We start from the raw sequence: 22006 nt of genomic DNA, 5'->3' as shown, positions 1-22006 counted from the left end.
AAAAGCATATGAATTCTTTTGAACAACAAATGTTGGCTCAGTGGTGCCCGTAAGGACCTAATTAGAGATATTTAACAAAAGGAAATCTGCAATGTCAAGGCTCCTGCTCAAGAAACCAATAAATAGTAACATCAGATAGCCATAGCTGTAGAGAAGCATGAAATCCCCAAAGAGGCAAACTACTTCCACTGCTTAGTACCTTCAATTCTCTAAAATTCAGGATACATTGAAGTCAATGTCAAAAAGTAAAATAAAAATAAAAAATCCCCAGTGCATATTTGTGGCAGAGATAGGCCTCATTCTCTTATCCGAGTTGTTCTTTTCCCAAAGTTGTTTCCATGTACAGATTTCTCCCTGCTAGGGGAAGACCTTGTGAGCTCCTTGTGCCTGCACATTTTCTGTAAAACTTCTGAGCTGTTAAATCTGAAATCAGAAATACACTCCTTAAAGGCTGGGAATTCTGTTATATTTTTTGTGTTATTTCAGGTATTCAGATGCTATGCAACATCAGCTACTTCCATAGAGAGCTAATCAAACTCATTAAGCTTAATAAAAACAAGTCAAATATTAAGTCACTGTGGAATACACATTCCTTTGCTTCAATGCATGAATAAGTCTGAAAGGAACAGGCTGCTACAATAAAAATAATAAATATAACTACCAGCAGTTTTCCAGAGAAGAAAACATAGCAAAGCAGTCTAGGCTTAGAAACTTTGATTAAAAGGTGAAAGGAAACCAAATGAAGAACAACTTTACATCTTATCTTTAACATCATATAGTGTGAAATTTATAAGTAAACTTAATTAAAGAACAGATACAGAATGACCAGACTTCAGTCATGACAGCAAAAAGTTCCTGCAGTGCTTATAAATTCAAAGTTGTTGTTTTTCAAAACAGAAACTCCTGTGAGGCTTCAGCTAGGGAAAGAAAGTGATTTATTTCCTTTTTTAATGCCAAAGCAATTTGTGTAAGGTGAAACAGTCATAGTGAGAGCATTTTACACAGCGTAGATAACTAACCCACATCAAACCCTGACGAGATGGTACAAGGTATTATCTTATGTAGATATCAGCCAAAAAAACTTAGCCAGATAGGCCTGCACACATGTATTTGTTTCCCTAAAAAGTTACACAGCAGCATTTTACCTCATTTTACCATTGATCCAACTCTGAGACAAACCAACGCATATAATTCCTATTTTGACTCACCTGGCAGGGGTCCTACCTACTTATGCTGTATGAGGTGGTGACCTTTATCTCTTCCCTCATCTTCGAAAAGCATTGCACACCAGAGGTCGTGGCAGCAGATGCTACTCGAGTGGCATGCCCTACTCATGAGGTCTCATAAAGTGACAACAACAAGACAGGTGTCCCCTCTGACTGCCCATCTCCACCAGTCCAGCACCATACCCAGTCTAGTCCACACGAATATACATGTTGCTTGTATTTGCTGTCTGCAGAGCAGGGTGGGGCTAATCTTTCTGTCCAGCTTCCACAAGAAAGATCCTTCAAATATCTCCCTTAAAATGTCCCTAGCACCTCACAAAATGAAGCCAGCTTCACAATGAAATTTGAGCTACCGAAACACCAATTTCCTTTTCCATGAACAAGCAGATTTCAGTTTTTGTTGCAGCAAGTGCAAATGACGGTCTTTCTTGTGCATACAAACAAAATTACTGTAACATGGCTTCAAACATTGGCCAAAATTTTATTTGCCTACTTTTAAAAATGGTTTATATAATACAAGGAAAAATGATACTGAAAAAAAAAAAAAAGTGGTGATTACTGAAGCCGCAGGGACCTTACAATTTCTCTCCCCCTCATAACTCAGAAAGTTCTGCAATCTTCTCTGTTCAGATGATATCCACAGGGACAGCTCCACTGAACCTAGATCAGCCACTGAATGTCACATTAAAAACAAGGCACAGAAAAAATATGAGAAAAAAGCAATGCTCAGAAGTATACATTATTTAAAATGTTGTGTAGCTATGCTGTACATCTAATTAAAGTGCAATAGATCAAGCTCATGATATCTACTAATCAGAAGAGAAAATGTGAGAGAAAGCTTTTTCAGCTGTATATTCCGACTTTTTTTTTAACTCTTCTGGATGATAGTGAAAAAAGAATATTGTGGTTAATACATATACTAGATTACTTATTTATATGCCAACAGTTTCTTCCAAGAATAAGGGCAGGGAATCTCTTTCTACTTTTATTGAAGGGAATATCATCATAAATTTATGACCAAATTATTTAAGAACCACAATAAGACCTAGAAATTACCTTTAAATAGCAAAGCAATCTAGATATTTGCTAAAGAATCTATGTTTGCTGTATTTTTTATTTGCATTTGTATTTGTGTGTGTGATACATTTATATTTGTTATATATTGAGAGTCAGGTAAGGTCTGAAAATATGTTAAATATCTTTTAGAAAGAAACATGGATTTAAAATTCTTATTTCAAAAGAAATGAACATACATATTGCTAAAGCTGCTATTAACAACACAGTTTGCACCTCCAATAACTTCACATTGTCAATAGCTGAAAGAAACAGAGCAACTGCTTAAAAAAACTCTGGCCAAACTTTGCATTCCTATTAACTGCAGCACCCTGGTTATCTTCTGTCTTGTAATTTGTACTGTTTTATACACCAGTAAAAATAAAAGTGCCACATTACAGATGGAGCAGAAATTCTGGTTTGTTTGTTACTACATATTACTTCTCATGGGTGAGAGCACAGCAGGACAGTCAGATTTCTTCAGGTCTGTTAGGACACTTGTGATATTAGGGATACTTCATTGGAAGAAAAGGATCAACATCTATTCAGGTTTTTGATAAAATAAGTGGTTTTAGTTCTTAATTCTTCATTCAATTTCCATAATGTATGACCTATATATGTTACTAGAAAAATAATTTTTAAAATATGTGATTTGCCCCAGAGCTTCATTGAGAGTTTGATTACCTAGAAACTTTTACTGTTTTAACATTTACTGTTACATGAGACCACCAATTTAAAGGTAAGAAAATAACTACTTTAATTGTCTAAGCACAAAATATTTCTAGAACTGTGGTTTATTAAATTGCAGTACAATATTTTCTGCAGCAAAGAGCTTCATTCTTAGGTTGAGATGTACCAGTGAAATATGTCATTTATAGCATGCTCCCAGGTTATCTGGGAGAAAAAAAGAAAATGCTGTATTTTAGAGCAGAATTTTCCCTCCTTCCCACCTACAACAGCATTCCTGTGATGAATAAAAATAAATCAGAACAATGTGTTCATGAGTAATGAATGATCAAAAAACTCACTAGAGCAGGAATATGGATTGAGATCACTGATGTAAGGCTCGGTGCTACATGGATAGGAGTCTAATATTCATTGCTTCCTTTAGGTGTTTTATTTCAACCTTCAGATCACCTGTTCTGTTTATAGTAATCCAAGCTTTATCTAATAAATAGCATTTTTTTCTACCCAATTATTTCTATCCAATAGCATTTTTGATTAACTAAGCTTATTGTTGCTTTCTTTTTTCTTCTTCAATTTTTCATTTCCATTGTCATCTTGGTGGGAATTGCACAGTGCTATGTGGGACTCACATAAAGAGGCAAAATTTCCATTAACTTCTGTTAAGCCTGATTTTCACTAAATTGGTCTAACTTTCTGTGACAGTCTGCACTGAAACATTACACTTCTCCCTCTGATGTGTATGTTCCTCTTCCATTAATGCAATTAAGGTAAATGGATGTGATGTCACGATCTAAAAGACAGGTTCTCTACTAGCAAAACTCTAGAGACTTTCTAGTGTAGACGTATTTCTCATGTAGCTCTAGAGAAATTCATGGGCATTATCCAAAGTCCATTGGAAGCAATGGAAAATCTCCAGTAAATTTAAGAATTTTGTACTATGCCCTGTAAGATTGTCCTTATTATTACAAAAATACCTGTGTGGAGAAAGGAAAAAAATAGAGTGCTAATACTCATACAAGTGAATGAGAAATCATGACCCAACAGCAGTGTCAGACCACAACAACCTCCATGCAGTTTCTGTAGAAAGGTGTAGGTTGAAGAATTTTTTATTCTACTTCCAGTGCCTTGATGTAAAAAGAGTATGGTCCAAGGAAACAGATGGAAAAACATTTATGACAGCTTAAGTGCTGTTAATTATTTGTAGGCGAAGCATTCTGCTATCAGCATTGACTTGCTTTATTTGAAACCAAAACAGTCACAGCAGCAATGGCTTTATCCAGCATTGCTGTAATTACCTGACTATAAATAGGACAGGTAGAAGCACAGAGCAACACTTCACCAACGGGGCTGCCTTTCAAGCATCTACCCCTTTTGCAAGCAGCTTGTTCAGATTTCATCCACTCACATTTTGTTTTTCTCCTACCCTTTTCTTTTACATATATTCAACAGTCATAGAAAAAAAAAGAGAGTATTGTATGTACGGAAAGATCTCACAAGCTAGGTGTTTTACAGATGGTACAAATGAAGACAGTGAATAATCATTTAAATGTGCACTTAACTGCACACCTGTTCAAGGGAGCAAAGGGAAATGACATGTTTTCTTATGATCTTTGTGTGGTTTGTCTGTATCACCAAAGCATGTGAGAGAAGAAAACTGCTGCTCCTAAGCAATGGCATTTACCTTTCAAGGAGAAGAGATGGGAAGTGATCAGCCTCGGGAAGGAAATCCGTAGCTTCCACCCACCAAGGAGGAACTGGAGACAAAAGGGGTAGAAGAGATTATTTCTCCCCTAAAAACATGACACTGGGAAGAGACCACTTTGTGTATGAAAATCACAACATTTTTTTCTGTTCCTCGCTACTGCCTCTACTTCCCTGCAGCAATACTTCCCTGTTTTCAGTCAAAGTGCACTCAGCTTGTGTTTAGCCAGCAAGATGTCCATTTATTAAAAGGGCAACCCATACCTTTTCTCTCTTAATTTTCCTTCCTCTATTCATGCTTCTCTTATAATACGTATGGCAAGCCTATCAGCTAAAATGACAAATCTGGTCTTGAAAATATCTACTACACATGGATATAACTGTTGAGAGAGGTCACACCCCACAGATACAACACAGAAGAATATAGGATAAATTTCTGGACCTTTTACAACACTGATACATTTCCTATTACAGTAAAGGGCTATTTAATTTAAAAACAAACAAACAAACCTTTATTTTATTTTTATTTTTATTTTTTTTTTTTTGGTACCTGTTGATAAATCCAGGGCTTCAATCCTGTCATTGTAAGAAAATGATTAATCTAGATACCAGTGTGAATACAACATTGAAGTCTACTTGTCACAACAGCAGCACCGCCAAGTAATGGTTTTGTGCTGTACTACAGCCAAGTGCTGTTGGTGTTGGTCTGTTGGGGTAATCTAGCAAGATGCTGCAACCTGTCTGGGTAACAACACTGAGCAATGAACACACTGAGGGCTGTATCTTACTGTGTTGTCTGTGAGGCACATGGTATCAGCAACTTCTTTCTACTGTCATACACCTTGGACACTTACTACTTTTGAGTTCTGGGTTGGAGATAACTGCTTTACATTGACCACATACTCTAATTAATGTTTTTGCAACTTTCATTTGTTATTTCTGCTCGGGAGGAGCTTTACTAGATTCCAGGAAAGGGAAAGTATCCTCATATTAGATGATTTTTCCATTGACTTAAATTAAAATTTTTCTTTAAGAGAAACAAAGTGTTATTAAGAACAGTGGGATTACTTTTTTTGAACAAGGATTTCTGGTAAAAAATGAGAAAGTTAGCTTTCACTCTCTTTTCATAGTAAGGATGAGATGGGGTAAGATATTCAGAATTCTCTGAACAGCTTTCATTATCCGCTCTTAGGCAAAATTAATTTGACTGGAAAGACAGAGAAATCTTATAAAGAAGACATGGAGAATGGAGAGCTTTTCTATGGGAGGATGAAAGAAGAGACAGATCACTTCTAACCAAATAGAGGCTGAAAAGGACTGCTCTCCCTGTGTATCAGGGTGTTAAATGTCATGAGATAAGGGGTATTTAGACTAATGTTGGCTCAAAAGCAAATGGATGAATTATGCAAGAACAAGTGTTAAGCTGGAAATGAAGAAAAACTTGTGATTATGAGAGCAGCAAGATCCTGGAAACACTGACAGCAGTAGTGGGATCAAACCAACTATTCTGCTTTCAAGTGATGATTGAGAAGTGTTGATGAGGTTGCCTGAAACAGAGAACTTGTTCTGAGTGACCTAGCAGGTCCATTCAAGCAGTATGTCTTTGCAGTCACCTGAAGCCACATTCAGAAGACCTGTGAATGCAAGTGCCTCTTTGTGTACAAAGGCAAGGATTAGATAGCAATGCCAGTTACAAAAACTTGCAGAGCCCTGTAGACATTCAACTGATCTGCTAGTGATCTAGTTCATGCCTAAAGCTCAGGATTTGCAAATTGTCTTTTCATGCAAAACCTGATCATAATTTCACCCATTCAGCCTCACAAAAACACACCAGGACTTTTCATGAAACTGACTTTAAAGCATATATCTAGAATGTAGAAAAGCTGACTTCAGGTTTTTCTACCCCTGATGCATTCTGGAAAGATTCAGTCACCTACTCAGATTTGAGAGCTTTATAAGGTAGCAAGATGCTTAGAAGTTATCAGTGTGATGCTGATTTTCTCTTGTGAAGTTAGCTCCTATACTTCTGCAGAACAAGGTGCTTAAAGTTATAGTATGTACAAAAGAAATTCAGTTAAAGACAAACTACAGCTTTTGATCAATTTTGCATTAATTCTATCATGGCAACAGAACTTTATCAGAGTTAGCTCTGTAATGACCCCGCAAAGTTTCTTAGCTCAAGTACACTCCAAGCAAACACAGCCATACTGATTGCAAAGTCAATGTGATTTCAAGAGCATACTTAGCCACTTCTGTAGTGTGTGCAATCCAAACTCATGAACCATCAAGTTCAAATTAGCTTCCTAAGTAACCTGAATTGGCAGCCTTGTTGTGTGCTTCCCAGAAGTGGGCATGCTAGGCTGTAAGAAGTTAAACTTCATACAGCAAGACTTAGTGGCTATGTCTGTACTGATAAATTAAAGAATGTCTGTGCTTGGAACAAGTTGATCTTCTAAATATTGTTAGAATGACCCCAATATACTTCTTACACAAGCCAGTTAGCACTATTGCAGGCAATGCCCAGAAGTTGGCATGGGCCACAAGCAGACAGCTTTTAATTCACCAACAGTACTTTGCAGGCTAAAAGAATTTAATTTTGTTACCATAGTCTGATTACACCAACAAAAACCTTGTCACTGTATGCATGCAGTAACTCCAGCACCATTTTGACCTTGCCAGATATGAGATTACTGCATTCAGCCATTGCTTCTCCACCACGCTCTAAAACAGGGTTTGTTAGCACAGGGATGGTGCTGAATGTGAGACTGGACCTCTCCTTCTGAAATCCCATGCCCAAAGTCCTAAAGAACAATCTGTTGGATCTCAATACCCAGAACAAATCTGGGAGGGTGAACAATGAGCTAGTGCTAACAAGACCGTCTGTAACCAAGCTGTTTCCATACAGATGGGCCTCTTTGCACACTCTGCATCTTTGCTAGTAACATGTCTTATTACCTCATTGACAATGCAAGACCCAAGCAGTTTTTGTGCATGTGGTGGAACTAGTCTTATTAATCTTAGCAGCAGTTCTAGACATATAATGCTTCTGACCTGTTAAATCAAACAGATAAACCTAAAATATGAATAGATTGTGTTTATATAGATGTGCATTTGTATACACATATATATGAAGATATACAGCACATATATAGACAAATATAAATTATATGGTAAAATAATAATAATAATAAAAAAAACACTTTTAAATTATAAAAAAGAACAACTTCCAATACCCACCTAATATTAGACAAAAACATTTTGTGCCTTTTAGCTTAAATTTGACAGCAGAAATAAAGCTGCACAATAGAATTACAGCCCATGATCACCTGCTCCAGCATTTTGTTATCCAGCATTCTAAAGATAACATTTACGTTACAATCCTCTCTAACATATGCAGTTTTTATCAGTCTTTTTTGCAGTCAGAGGAACACTACTCTGGTAAGTGCTTGACATACTTAAGTCAATCCCAATGCATTTACATATATTACTGTGCTATTGATTCATCATGAATGAAATACAGAAATATACTGGACATTTTTCTACAGGAATAGCATATCATTAAAAACAGAACACTGTAATTTCTAAATTCTTCTGTTATTTTTGTTATAGGTAAAAAAAAAAAGAACACCTGGAAACGATTTCCCAAGATACAATATCCCTGTTTGAGTAATGTCACAAGAACATCCCTGCAGAATGGGCACACATCTTATCTGAACTCGTCAATGCTCATTTTCAGAATGTATTGTGTAGCTGTTCTTGATGTGTATGATGATCTTGACCTCTGCTTCCTCAGAACAGAACAGTCATTAAAAGCAAAAACAACAACAACAAAACTTTGCTCCCTGGAAGACAGTAGGGGCTACAGTTTATGATGACTGCATTTAGCTGAGTAGCATTATCCCTGAAGAGGTGAATAGTTCTGTAACTCAGCCCACCTTGTTGCATTTTTTGGTTTTGCTTGGGTTTTGAAAGCCATTTACTGCAACACACTGAGAAACAAAAGATAAACACAGTTAACTCAGCCATTCTTCATGGTACTCTGCTTCTTCTGGATCTCTCTTTCACATACTTTATTTACTTCTTGGGTTCAAAGTCTTCCTCTCTTTATTTTTATTTATTTTTTTTCTCATGCTTCACTTGGCTCACTCACCCTTGTACCTCCACAGCCTTTGCTGTTTTCAGTCTTCAATGATGGTATTTCAGTTAAGAGCTCACCAAAGTGTAGATCATGCTGAATGTAAAAGAAAGACACAATATGAAAGTATCCTTTTGAGGCATACAGAGCACTTTGATTTTTATATCTCTTTACTGTCTGTTCCTCAGGTCTGACTGTAATGGCCTATGCCTTCCTTTGCATTACTTCCATCTCTCTAGAGCATCTTAATTATGGTGCATTCAAGATGGGTATCAAAAAGCTCTCAAGAAATAACAAATTCATTAGTGACATCCTACTGCACTGCAAGCTGTGTTTGAGCTTATTAAAAGTGTAGTCTGATGTTTGAATTTTAACAGTGGAGAAACAAAACCATTTTGCTTTAGCACATTTGATCTTTAAAACTTCAACCACCAACTCTCAGCAGGGCAGGTATGGTTTCCCATGAAACTAGACTGTTTTCTTTCCATTGGAAAATTTCTGTGCAGTAGAACAAACAAAATGCAGACACTAGCTGGAGTGAATACATACCTGTTAAGGGCAACTTTGAAAAGTGAAGAATTCATAGTGTTTTTACTGCAGTTCTAATTTTCATAATACTCAGGAAAACACAGCAAAAGTGAATATAATTAATACTTCTTTATTTAGGACCAGGTGGTGAACTTTGGTTTATATAGCCACATTCTAGAACAAAGGGAAGCACAGCTCAGCACAATAATTTAGTCCCAGCAGAAATGCTAGATGACACCACACAGCTGTCTTTGATAGAGTCTTTTAGCCTACAGAACATGGGGTTAAAATGCTCCTTCCTCTATTCATGCCTCGCCATCTCTTCTTGCCTCTGCAAAGAGGTCTGGCTGGCAAAGACACTCAGCCCAAACACACAGAGCTACTGGATGCAAAGCTCCTGCTTAGATCCTAATGCCCCATTCATTTCAGTGTGAGTTAGGCACCTATCAGATTCAGTGGGTCTGGTCCCTTCTACCTTCTTTTTCCCCTCCCAAATATGCACGCACACACATACATGTGCATATGTGGCCAGAAAACTTTGTTGTCAGTGGTATTTAAAAGTAACATTGAGAAACATCAACCTGCAGCAATGACTCCTGAAGGTAAGATGAACAACAGAACAAATAACAGACCAGTGATCAAAGGAGAAGTGACATTTATCTTTTTCCACCAGTGTACAAAACTACCACACAGAAGGACTACTGCACACAGTTCTGGCTTGAAGAGGTGTTCTATGCAAATACGTTATTAAAGGAGTAGAAAAAAGGCATCTTAAAAACAACACCTCCATCTAAATTGTGTTATTCTTTGTTGTCAAGTAGTTGTATGGTGTGATTACAGGGGTGACTAAAAGCACAGGAATTCTACCAAAGGTCTTAAATACATTCCTCACATAGTCTTCCACTGGACATTTGCAACTGTGCATTAAGGACGTCTGACAACTAAAAGGGGTAGGGGAATGACTGGGGTGCAGATCTCCAAGAATGTCCTTCAAGTAGGGTTTTGCAGCACACACAGGCTTAACCCCATCATGAAAGGGAGGTCTGTAGGAATGACGGCAAGCATGGTGCATCCAGCACTCCTACTCACCATCTACCTACTCATTTGCTTACTGTCTTGAGCATCACTACGCAGGCAGCCTGTGAACTGCCTGTGAGAATATGCCTGGTGAACCTCACCTGTCAGACTCAGCGCAGTCTGGAAGGCATGCTTCCAGCAGTACTGAACAGCCTGTGATGCAGCAATGGGAAATACAGTTTTCAGGTACTGCATTCAGACTGGCTTATAGAAACTGTGAGAAACACATCAGCAAATGCTCTGTAATGTGCTAAATTCTATGCTAACAAGCTGTGCCAGTGCACTGGTTAGCACAGGAGGACCTCATACTCTTTTGAAGCGTAAGAAAAAGAAAAATCACAACAGAGATATTGATCCTAAAACTGTACATTATAATATTTATTTGATATAATGTCATATCACAACACGTATTCTTTCACACATCCTAAGAGACTATGCAGAAGAGCAAATTGTTTTTTCCCTTGGGTTGGTCCTTGGGCCTGGCTCAGGCTTGAGATAAATGCTTAATATTCTGTACTGAATTGTTCACAGATTTAAGTATGTGTTGCTGTAAGCGGGTATGCTTTCCTGAATCAAGATCAGAAGCAGTTTTGTAGAACTAAGGAAACAGGCCCATTTTTTTCCATTCATTCCTAAATGCAATTTCACACATTAAATGAAAAGCAGCTGCTATTCCCTTAGTGAAATGACCAGACTTACCAGTAAAGATAGTAGAAGAAAGAAAGGAGATAGAAAGCTAGCTTACACCAGGCCTCTTTTTGACAGTAACTCAAGGTATCTGCATTCATGACTGCGGGTGGATCATATGCTAGTTCTGAACTATCTGCTGGGCAACGAAAATACCTGAAAGAGAAAGAGAAGACACCTGAAATGACTCTGTTACATGCTGAATTAAATATGTCCTGAATTAAATATGTCACTGTTCTGATCACCATCTCAGAAGAAAACAGTCTTCCAAGATACAGGAGGAACTTTCCTCTCTTTTTCAAGCCCCTGTTTCTGGACAGTGTTAAAATCAGGATACTAGTCTAAGCAGACTGTTCTTTCAGAACAAGTGATTCATGAATGCAGACTTTCTATACTCTGTTATTTTTTTAGATTGAAACATTCCCCCTGCCTATTTAGTTCTTTCTGGCTTACTCACTCACTAGAAACTTACATATTGAGTGACAATATGTAGCAGTCTGTGATCACAGCATGGAGGAAAGATTACTGGGCTTTAACTGCATCTACACAACTGATTTCAGATATGATGGAAGGTGACAGCCTCAACCAATTTATAGCTCAGTTTCTCCAATTCTGAAAAGGAAAAAGGCAATGTGGAGTAATATAAGAGTTGGCTGACTAGTGTTTTCTACACATAGCACTGCTTAAAAATATGTTTTCCAAATAATTCTTATTGCAAAATGTTTTTCTTCTTACATAGGGGAAACTTTTAATTATTCTCAGTAATGACTGGATGCTTGAGAAAATCATGATGAAATGTTTTTTTGTTAGTGGTGTTTGTGTTTTGTGTTTTTTTTTTTTTTTTTTTTTTTTTTTTTTTTTTCCCAAGGGAGCTTTTGTCTCAGTTACTTTGCAGCAAAAAGCAAAAGCAAGCCATAAAAAGAAAAGCCTGAACACAGTAAATGAACTGCTTTAAGGTTTGCACAGATCAGATGAAATACTGTTATTTCTATTGCTTTGAAATGGTAATTAACTACTGAAAATTGCTGGGATTGCTTACAGATGGATAAACAGATATACGAACAGATAAATATAAAATCCCCATACAAGTCACCAGCTGCAAACTTTGAAATCAAAAGTCCTCCTAATAACCTTGCCTTCCTCCTTTCTTCCTTTCTAATATTTGTCACACCAACTTACAATCTCTAATAACACTGCAAAGCTTTTACACCACAGATGAAATCCTTTCTTAATTATCTTCATTGGAATGAAGGTATTACACAATTATCTTCCCATGGTTTTGTGTAGAAATTTACACAATGCACCCAAAACTGTCTGCAGCTAAAACCGAAAAAAAAAAAAAAAAAAAAAAAAAAAAGTGGTATTTATAGCAATACATATGGAGAACCACAGAAGTATATCCAAAGAAGCATTATTTCAAGTCTGACCATTTCCAGCTTGCACATAAAATAACTTTTTTTTTTTTAATTTCAAAACAATATTATTGTCACACTTCTATTGTTAATCTTTGAAAAACACCATGAAACACTATTATTGCACCCAACAAAAAAGCATTCATAGCTTCATTAAGCTTTCTGAGAACTTATGCTGTCACTCTAACTTTGGGGTGATACACTCCACCATACGATGGTGCATTACTACCAAGTTTTGCAGAAAACAGTGTAAAAAAGCTACTACTTTTCAGTTCCTAGCTAACATACTGGTACTGGCTTCTTTACAAAATTATTCTTCAAGCTACTTCACAACAGTAGTTGCTTCAAGAGTCTCTTAGAGAGCCTTCTCATGCAGAACATAAATTCTGTGCTATACAGCAAGAAGCAACTTACTTTATAATGCAAAAACATGTAAGGGTATCAGAGCAGATGAGAAGCAAAATTCTCTCAACTTTCCCATGAATCCGGTGGAAAGGTTTCCTTGCCAGGGCTGAACGAATAGGTACAAGATCTTTTGGACATGAACTGACTTACCGCTCCTAGTCTGTGAAGCATTTAGTGCCCCACTGAGTTCTATTTCCATACTCCAGCCTATTTCAGGTCAAGTTTTTATTTGGTTGTGGTGACGGCATCCTGATACCACTGGGAATATCTAAGTGACTATTTAAATGTGGCTATTAAAGCCGAATTAATGTATTATGACTTTTCTCATCTAATCATGAAAATATATATATATATATATATTATTTTTTTCTCTGGAAACATAAGTCTTAGCTGCTTTTAGACAAACACTTTTAGGCCTTTCTCCTATTACTGCAATTCATAGTTCATACAAACTTCATGGGGGATGAGTTAGCAAATAAAAGTAACAAGTAGTCAGCATATAAAGGGTAGGCTTACCTCCAGAAGTGATAAAAAAGCAGAGGAACATTTAACCCCAGTGTGAGCCATTCTTGGGCACACAAAAACATTATGCAGAAAAGGCTATGGATAGAGTACTCCGGCAACACCAGCTAAAAGGAACAGAAATAACAGATGTCAGTAAAACATCTCTGTGATTTTAGTCATTAGTTTTGTGGAAGACAAACCATCTCTGCAAATCTCCAATGTGTCTGTCCCCAGACATACCTCAGCTGACAGACAGCGTAGCTAAGAGCAATAAGCATGAGGCACAGTGACAGGCTTGTCCTGGTTCTAATCCTGACTATACACCAGGGGCTTGTTGAGAGGCATGGGACAAATCTTTTGCTGTCTTACCAGGTGCTCCACATTCATGTTTACAGAACATACATCATGTTACTGCCTACCTCACAGAAGCATTGTGAAAATAAGTGAGAACATTTCTATAAAAGAGGTCTTAAAGAGATAAGTTTTATTACTGATGCATTTGAAAAGAAAATAATTAAACCATTATTGAAGCTTCACATCTACATTGCAGGAGTATCCTTGGAAAAACAGAAGGCTACTTCTACCTTTCTGATATGTTATAAACACCCTAAAGATATCAAATCCATTACGAGGTTAGTGTTGTGAGCTAAAACTCACTAAGACAGGAAACTCACTTCCTTGGTAAATCCATGGCTCCCCACACTACTTGTTTCAGACCAAGATGATTCTTTCTATTAAAAGAGAAAGTGAGTGGGCAGCTGGCAGAAACAGAAATTCATGTGATGTTGATTCAGAGTACTTATTTCTAAAGGCATCTTACTTTTTCCACTCTTTTCCCCTTTCTTATCTGGCTTTCTTCTGTAGTTTTCTTCTGATGCCTTTTTCTCAGAAACCTGTTCTTTTATGTCTTTGTTCAAGTCATAAAAGAGACCAACTTACAGCATTATACATTTCTCAAAGCTAGACAATCCCATACACAGTGCATCTGCATCCCTTGCTGTGTCTTGAAGCAACAGCAGCCAAAGTTAAACCACAAAAAGCATTTGGCAGGCTTCTTTTGATGTCAATGCATTTTTGTCTGTCAAATGGTTAAAGTAAGCCCTGCTACTAAAAACAATGAAGAGCCCACCCTACAGCTAGTCCCATCTCCTACCTACTCCTGTACAGCTGTGCTGCAATGAATTCAATGGTTTTAGGACTTCTTCCACTTCCCATGGAACACATTTTTTCACTTTCATTTACCTTCACTGCTTGAAGTAGTTAATACATTTGGATATCTCTATGTCTATGCCTTCCACTTAAGCATTCTCAACAGCTTATTTTATGGGCATGACAAATCATGATACAATTATATAGTGTAGATTCCAGATGGCAGTTATTTATCACTGCTGCATTTTTTTTTTCATTTTCAGAATGTGATTTACAACATGACTATAACCTTTACCAAGACAATGATTCATCCTTGCCACAAATTGCAGATAAGAAAGGTCTTAAAGTTGGATGTCTACCCACTAAGCATCACAGCACCTAAGAGCCTGTTACATCGTTATCACACACTTGATTTCTGATTCCAATACAGCCTACAAACTTAGCAAAAACATAACCCTGGTGTTTGATCAGGGGGCTGGCTGGTAATAACAGGGAAGGAAACCCATGGTGGAAATTTATGAGGAGCTTAAAAACAAAACAAAACAAAAATTCAGCTGTGAAGCTAGAAAGAAAAGACAGGAAGCAGTGGAGAACAGACTCACTTTCCAGTCACAGTTTCCAGTGTCTATGAAATCTACCTGTACTTTTGACAGAATAACAAATTGGTTGTTTTGTCACCCTTGTCTTGGAGTGATATTTTTGCGTGGACATAAATAAATAGAGGATCAATGCTGATCACAGTTTCTGAAGAGAAATCATGGAAAAAAGCCATCAAACACCAGCCTGCAAGCCAATTATAGTTTATATTCAAGTGATTTAGCCAAGAAACTAAACCTAAAAGCAAGGGAAAGTGAAAGCATAAAGCTTATAAAGACACTAACAGCAAGGCTTGTGAGGAATAGTAAGCTGAATAGATGAATAACTACAAAACCAAAAAACACCCAAACCAACAATGCCTCAGTTCTTGGCTGGAAGGATTATCCTGCAGTTCTACCCAAATGTCCTCTGAAATGGAAACTTTCAGTCAACTTTAGCAAATATGAGATTCAGCTCCTGGAGGGAAGGAAGATGGTTTAGAAATAAGCAACAGTCAATCCTTATCATTTCTGCCAAGGTGGTCCATTACAATAGAAATTTATGTGATATGCAGAGCAGTGCAATAGGAATCAAGATCTTTTATTCATTTCTGGGACAGCATATGAAATTGTCAGATGGTAAATATGTTAGGATATAAACAGTATGATTCTATTTTGAACCAGGAACACTCTGATTCAGATAACAAACTGCTTTTTGACACGGGTCAAGATAAAGTCTGCAGACAGCTACAGAATGCAGAGTTGGAGGGGAAACTGGCAAAAAAAGACTAGTTCTCAAAAGCTGCAATTCGGTCACCTTGAGCCCCAAGCTAATGAATGGCTTTACAAATTAGAAATTTACAATTACAGATTTATCACTAGAAATTCTGCTGGCTGACATTTAACTGTGGGAAATCATGGAAAAGCCTGAAAAGGCAGTCAGAGTTTCCAGACCAAAATTCTACTACTCACAAACACCTTTCACTACAATGTAAGCAAGGAAAAGAAACTACTATACATTTCTATGTATGCTCTGATGTGTATATTTAAGTAAATATTTATATCAGGAAATATTAAAAGTCCTTATTCATAATCCATAATTTGCATTTCAAATGTAAAGGCTTAGGTAGATACCATATCATTATCATCCCACCATTAACTGGGGACAAATGTTTTCTCCCTTATTGCTTTCTGGAATCCTGCTATTCTTCATCCAGCACAATTCCAACCTAGATGATTCTGTGATTCTGTGATCCTATGATGTGCAATTGAATTAAGAACCATGTGGCATATTTGAAGAAAATGGTCTGAAAAAGCCTGATATTAAAGGGGAGGCTTTTGTAGGAGATAAATGTTCTCTCCAGTCTCAGTTACCTTCAAAAGTTAAAGGCAGTCATATCAAATACAAGCAAACTTTGCTGAGTAACTGCCAGCATGCCAATGGTCTTGTTGCCCCTACAGGCAGGACTGAGCCTTGCCAGCCATGCTTCAGGGATTGTCTGGCTTTATTTAGTCATGATTTTTCTTTCCTTCTTTTAACTTAGAAGTGTTGGGGAAATGCTTTAATCTACAAGTGCTCTAGGGCTGTAAATCAAGCTTTGGCACTAGTTCTGCTAAAAGGATCTTTCCAAGGGGTAGTGGCACAGTTCAGGTCTTCTTCCTTCTTGCATTGTAATACAAATGATAAAATTGGGGCAATAAATGAAAGCAAAGTTAATTCACACTCCGTGAATTGTGGAGAAATATATTATTATTCACTTGCTTCACTAGTAAATTTCAATTTGCAGCTCTGGAAGAAGGAGGGGTGGGAACTGCCCAGGCATCTGTAACTAATACCTGCTTGTGTTAGAGGTTAACTGTCAGGTTGCCTTAAAATATCTGCAATTTATAATGTTTATTAAAGGAGAATGAGGCTCTGGGTTCTTATTTTAGATGTGATTATCTACCAAAATTCTTTATTTTGTGTACCTAGTACTAACAATTAAGCTATGAGCTTTATAAAACATGTACTTTCTTACTAAATTTACCAAGATGATCAAGGGACTAGAGCACCTCTCCTGTGAGGAGAGGCTGAGAAAGCTGGGACTGTTCAGCCTGGAGAAGAGGAGACTCGGGGGGGGCTTACCTATGTGTGTAAATACCTGAAGGGAGGGTGCAAAGAAGATGGTGCCAGACTCTTTTCCACAGTGTCAGGAATGCCAGGACAAGAGGCAATGGGCACAAACTGGAACGCAAGAGGTTCCATCTAAACATCAAGAATCACTTCCCTACTGTACAAGTGACAGAGCACTGGCACAGGTTGTCCAGGGAGGCTGTGGGCAATGTTCAAAAGCTGTCTGGACATAGTCCTTGGCAGCCTGCTCTAGGTGTTCCTGCTAGAGCAGTGGGATTGGACCAGATGACCTCCAGAGCTCCCTTCTAACCTAAACCATTCTGTGATTGTGTGAGTAAAATTCAATATATCCTCATACACAGTAGTGTATGTGCACACATATGTGCACATGTAGGTAGTTTCTAATTACAAAGAAAATAAGTCAGGCTTTGCTGTGTGTAGACACCAAGATTTGGCTGAACTAAAGCATGGGAAAATGAAAGCTGAAGCTAATACCTCTCGGCAGCTTCTTTGTGTTTATCGGACTACAACGTCATCTGAAGATCTCAACTGCATAAGAGCATCTCTCAGGAAGCTCAGTCCAAAATAATTTTATTCAGTTTCCTATTCCCTGAATATATTCTGTTGTTTTTCTACAAAAAAACAATCACATCTTTTCCTGTAAGTACTCTTCCTCCTTATTCTGTTTATTACATATGACTACCTTCTTCCCAAATGCAATTTGCTCTTACAGAACACTATATATCATTTTCTCATGGAATGACTCCTACAGCTTGGCTCACCAGTGAATATGGCACATAAAATACCTCTCAGAAACCAAAACTGGGAAGATATAGCAGTATGAATAGTAATCAGTGCCCTTCACCAGTGCAATTACATTCTCACACTACATAAATTGTAACAAGTGAATCAAACTGCTTTCTCAGTCACTGTTAAGTAACTAAAACATCAAAAACTCATACTCCTGTCGAGTATTTTGTTTTGGTCCAATACTCCTGAATGCAAAATAATAATAATGCTCACAGAATCACTTTTTTTTTTTTTTCTCCAAGAAGTCTCCATCTATGTAGCCTAGCCTCCATCCTGTGTCCATAAATGTACCATTGTACCCATAGATTGGCAACTGTTAGACAAAGTAATGCTGCTTTATCCCAGTAGTTAGTGCTGCTGCAGCTGCTTCTGCCAAAGGATGCAGCTTCTGCAGCTTGTCTCTAGCTAGGGTCATCAGCCTATCATCTTTATCATCAATCTGTTCACTGGAACAAGTTTCCCAGAGTTGTGGATGGCCCCTCTCTGGAAGTGCTTAAGGCTAGGTTGAATGGGGCTTTGAGAAACTTTGTCTAGTGGGAGGTGTCCCTGTCCATAGCATACCCATAGAGGATCCTGAAGGGTTCCTTCCAAGCCAAATCACTCTATGAAGTGGATGAAAGAAAAAGCTTTTCCACTCTGGGACGTGAAGAGCATCAAGGAATACCGGTCAGTAAGGCAGATCTGCTGTGATCTAAGATGTGGTATCTTCACAAACTTTTTTTTTTTTTCTAAAAAAAAGTTAATTCAGAAGCTGTAACAGAAGCTGGGTTAGCAACCCTGGAGTGCGAACCTCAAATTTTGACAACACTGACATGGAACAGGGTAACAAATTCTTTCTTGCCCTACCTCACTACTATGTTTCAGATATAACCAGAGAGTACAGCCCACAACTGGGTTATTCAAGAGTTCATTCCATCTTTACCTGTTCTCCTGAGACTGGTGAGAATAACAATTAATGCCACAGCTGCTCATTAGGATCCAGAAAACCAGCACCACGTTTCACAGATAGGTCAATGAATGCAGAAATCTTAGTGATCATTAAAATGAAGCTCAGCCATCTGCATAGTACAGGAAGGGCCCTCAGGCTTTTTCCTTGGGGTCTGCCTAAAATTGACAGTTTTGTAAATACTGAGAACTAACTGTTCACTAAAGGGCTGTTTCCATATCTGGATTTTAAAGGCTGTCAATCTGAGGAAGTAGATTTCGTACAGTGCAGAGCTGGTAAAGAAGATTCCTGCCCTGCTATCCTAACAGCTTTATTGGAAACTTCAGCATTTGAATGCAAGGTAGGACATTTAACTCCCACCTGAAACAGTTTCTATTCATATAACAGATAAAATGCAAAATAATTTCACTATATTTTTAGCTATTGTGGTGGTTGTTTTTTTTTTGGTAATTGCAAGGAGGCTTTATAGGGTCTGAATCTGACTTAAATACACAGTGAACATTCTGCTAACCATAAGTGAACTTTGATTTAACCCCATTTTCTTTTGTTTCATTAAAATGTAAGTATTTATTTTATTACATACTAAATTAAAGAAAATATGGTCTATTAGGAAGTCATATTTTGCCAGTATCTTCAACACAGCTCTGAGAGGCAGATTCCCTCAGCAGCTGATAATTCTCTTCTAGGCGTACATTACAGACAACTGTTATTCACATACATTTTTGCTGCATCTTCAGTCTTATTCTACCATTTCTTGTGATGTTCAGATACTGTAAGGGCATATGCTTACATATCCTCCAGAGCAGTACTGGAAAGAAGTTGAATTGTAGTGGTTGTCTATTACAAGGTAATACTTTTTTAACACTTTGATGATTGAATAAACTTTTAAAATATGAAAGTAACAGCAAAATACAGTTGGTTAATCTGAAATAGTTTTATATGTAAATATTTTCTTGAGCAATAACATTAAGAGTAAACATGCATATGGATATATCCAAAGGATATATCAGTTTTCATCAGGCATTGCACTGGCAAATCTTACTTCCTCCCTGGAATAAAAAGAGAGTAAAAGCCAAACTGTGACTGAGGCTTGCAGTAGGCTTACAACTTTCCTTATCATCCAGTGCTGCTTTGAACATCTGTGCAGGCACAGCAGGATATAACTTTTCATTATCCTCCATTAAGTGCAAAGACATTCTTAGGTAATGATTACTAAAAATACAATTATTATGTTCTAACATTTGAAAAATGCTGAATTCCGGAACTTGTAAATTTGACTAAAGATAGTGCTGGCAAAATTCTCATAATAAATGAATGACACAATGAACATAATAAATGAATGTCAGTAGTGAATGAATAGCCTGCCAGAAATACTATACTTCCTCTAAGTTCTTAAGTCCTATATGTTTCCTTTTCCCAAGTATCACTCTCTATTCTAGCCTTTTAAGATGTCATAATTAGGACACTTTAACCGAGATGGCAGCAGATAAGTTTATTCAGGAGGCTAAATGCCAAAACTCAAACATAAAGGAGCCTTTCCTACCATGGTATTGCATGCTGACTAGTATTCATAGAACAGGAAGAAGAAATAAAAAAAAAAAAAAAAGAAACAACAACAACAACAACAACAAAAAAGGACAATTTTGTGTATGCTGCAATTTTATTGCAAGTTTCAGGGAAAATCACTTTGTCCCTCATATTTCAGGATGCAAACAAAACTCCACCCAGGCCTGCTGATGCAAATGTGAATCTCTATCAACATGTAAACTCCATCCTCTTTTAAGCAAGCTGCAGAAAACAATTAAACCAACACCGAGCTAGTGAAAGTGTGTGGTATTTCAGTTCAAAGTATTTTATTTGCTTTTCCTATATCGCTACTTCCCCTGCCAAGCTGCATTTGCTTTTGGAACCTGAGAACAGCCCCACTGTTTAATAAAAAGTAAATTTTAAATTTATCTCATGCCTCTTTTTCCAAGAGATGCTGTAGCAGAATTGTTTAAAAATAAATCATCCATAAGACATGATTTCCATAAACTAAAATGTGTTTACTAATATATTTTAGCTAACTTGAAATTTTGTTTAGAGTGTAAAAAGTTATTCATTCCTAATGTAAAAATACCTTGTCAATGACTCTGAGGGCCAGAAGAAAGCTAACTTTAACATGCAACAGCAATGTAGCACTATCTTCCACATAAGTAGTGAGCACAGAAGTGCACACTTAGCAGTTTTCTGTCTCTCACAGACTCTAATGTACTTTAAATATTCCTAGGTCACTTCAAACAAAAGAGATCTTAAGTGAATTTAGTTTTATGAAAGTCGCTGGACTGACAGTCCAAGTCCTCACTGACAGAATCTGCACAGCATAGCAGATCACGTCCCAACTACATCCTAACCAATCTGCAGATCTAAATAATGCTTTAGAAACAACAATAACCTTTATTCTAATGCCTGTCTGCAATCTCTAGAATTTCTTCTGAGGCAGTTTATGAGCTAAAAAATGGTAAGCAACAAACATGAAGTCAAACCCTTCCTAAATCCAGAGATGTTCACTTTCTGATATAAACCAGCTCTGCTTTGAACCACTGAATTGCAGTTCAAGGATGAGAGAGAGAGAGATGGGAGATGATTATGATCAAATAATTTTTAAAATACATAGCTTTTACTTAAATCACTTCATATAGAGCAATGCCTGCTTGGGTACAAGTACAAGCTTCTATATTGCACTGAGTCACAGGGAGATGAAGTATTGAGTATGTATCCGATCACTGCAAAATGTTTGCTACATACATAATCCTATATTCATTCTTCAGAAGTTACCCACACTATCTTTTGATTGGGGTTTATGCTCCCAATCACTCAGTAGGAAGGGTCTCCTGAAAGTTTTCCTACTGCCCAGATAATTAGTCAAACTCAGCAGTTCCATTGTATTGATGTGGTAAGAAAAGAGGGAGCATTAGATACATCAAGAAATACAATATGCATTCAGAAGACAGTAACA

At 37.3% G+C, this 22006-nt stretch overlaps 1 protein-coding gene across 1 annotated transcript in view; it reads right to left on the bottom strand.

Moving 5' to 3' along the window:
- Positions 1–7869: 7869 nt before the first annotated feature.
- CNIH3 (cornichon family AMPA receptor auxiliary protein 3) overlaps positions 7870–22006 on the bottom strand; it is a 42979-nt gene continuing 28842 nt past the window's right edge. The window contains exons 4-6 of the mRNA XM_084515335.1: positions 13428–13540; positions 11107–11250; positions 7870–8898 (exon numbers count right to left, since the gene is read on the bottom strand). Of these exons, the coding sequence (XP_084371461.1) occupies positions 8871–8898; positions 11107–11250; positions 13428–13540 (285 nt within the window). The 3' untranslated portion in view covers positions 7870–8870. The remainder of the gene's footprint in view (positions 8899–11106; positions 11251–13427; positions 13541–22006) is intronic.

Source organism: Aythya ferina, assembly GCF_964211825.1.
Source record: "Aythya ferina genome assembly, chromosome: 3".
In the NCBI taxonomy this organism is placed as follows: Eukaryota; Metazoa; Chordata; class Aves; order Anseriformes; family Anatidae; genus Aythya; species Aythya ferina.
This window is presented reverse-complemented; position numbering and strand designations above follow the sequence as displayed.